Source organism: Belonocnema kinseyi, chromosome 3 (genome assembly GCF_010883055.1).
Source record: "Belonocnema kinseyi isolate 2016_QV_RU_SX_M_011 chromosome 3, B_treatae_v1, whole genome shotgun sequence".
NCBI lineage: Eukaryota > Metazoa > Arthropoda > Insecta > Hymenoptera > Cynipidae > Belonocnema > Belonocnema kinseyi.
The window spans coordinates 63,737,248-63,738,640 of NC_046659.1; the positions used below are offsets into that span (position 1 = coordinate 63,737,248).

The 1,393-nt window shown below is 43.1% G+C and overlaps 1 protein-coding gene across 1 annotated transcript in view; it reads left to right on the forward strand.

The window, feature by feature from the left end:
- Nucleotides 1-1,393, forward strand: part of LOC117169855 (heat shock protein 67B1-like) — a 32,478-nt gene that overhangs the window by 14,669 nt on the left and 16,416 nt on the right. The window contains exon 3 of the mRNA XM_033356364.1: nucleotides 237-366. Within this exon, the coding sequence (XP_033212255.1) occupies nucleotides 237-366 (130 nt within the window). The remainder of the gene's footprint in view (nucleotides 1-236; nucleotides 367-1,393) is intronic.

A 1,393-nucleotide genomic window follows, 5' to 3' on the forward strand; every position in this document is an offset into this window, starting at 1 on the left:
TTATGGAATTTCAAATTTATTTTTCGCAACAACACACAAGGTTTACAACAATTGTACAGAGTTATATTTAAAAAATTTTCTAAAATAAATACAATATCACCTGGCAATATTTTGTTATTAATTTCGCAAAATAATATCCTACCCGAGATTGGCTCGCAACAAACAGTAAAATATTTGGGCAAATCGACTTACTACTTGATGATTCTTATTCCAGAGTTCCCAGATACTTCATACAGGTGTCCTCCGCCAGCGATGAAGTTTCTCCAGGTACTGCAGCTTCCTTCTCCGTCGGGGATGTCCTCAGAGCCTGCAATGGTCCAGGGAGATGATTGGCGGAACCCAGCAGACCACCGACTGCGATTCCTGGTACGAGTGAACCATACCCTCGAGCCTCCAGGTTAAAAAAACCGCCCAAAAAACCTTCTGAGGAGGAACCGCGGCTTTTCTTCAGTCCTCTTCCTTCGAGTTCCAATCCAGGCCTACGCTCGTCTTCTTCACGGCCTTTCCTATCCTCTTCCGCTTTTTAGCCTTTTTCTTGACGACACAGTCGAAGGTGGGTTGATGGATAGGAAGTAGCGGCCTGCTTCTTTTCCTCTGGTCCTTTTGTCCTTCGATCGTCCTTCGCGACCACAATGTGCTGGCGGGTGGGAAACTCACGGAATTTTCACTTAATTTCCAGTCACTGTTCACTCAAGTTTTTGCCAGTTTTGGCACAATTTTCCAGTCACTTTTCACTTAGTTTGTAGTCACTTCACTCCCGAAGGATTTGCGGAATCCCACACCTAGCATCAAAAAAATATTCTGTAACACGCGGAGCCGAATTTGGCGCGGAATTATCCCGAATTTAAAAGTTCAAAAATTTCACGTTGATTTATTAAAATAGATCCTGTTCGGCTCCGTTGGCTCGTTACTGCAATTAAGGGTTTAGAAACCCAAACCCTTCGATGAAACTCTTCTCTTCTTTCTGAAAACGGATAATTAGGCAACAAAATGAACCGACAACTATAGATTTTTGTGATATTAGATTAACCAAATGAATTTATTCAGAATGCGAATTGTACAAATTTGCCAGAGAACCGGACGCGTCCGAGGGCAAGCTTGCTTTTTTTTTTATCTCTGACTTCGGCGATGGGAGTTTCGGTACCGTCGTAGCGGTCCTTAGCTCCCCCCTCTTTCGTGCTTTCTCTCTCTTCTAAATTACATTTTTTCTCTATCCCACTCTAAATATCCCTACTCTTATTATGACTAATAATTGGTCGCCGATTTCGATACGCCTTCTCATGTGAAGAATGCACGTGCCCTAACACTTCGCCGGCTACGATAAAGCCAAGTCCGCTCATAATGTTTACATTATAGTTCGGAGAACCGACTGCCCGGAGGTCTTAATCATTTC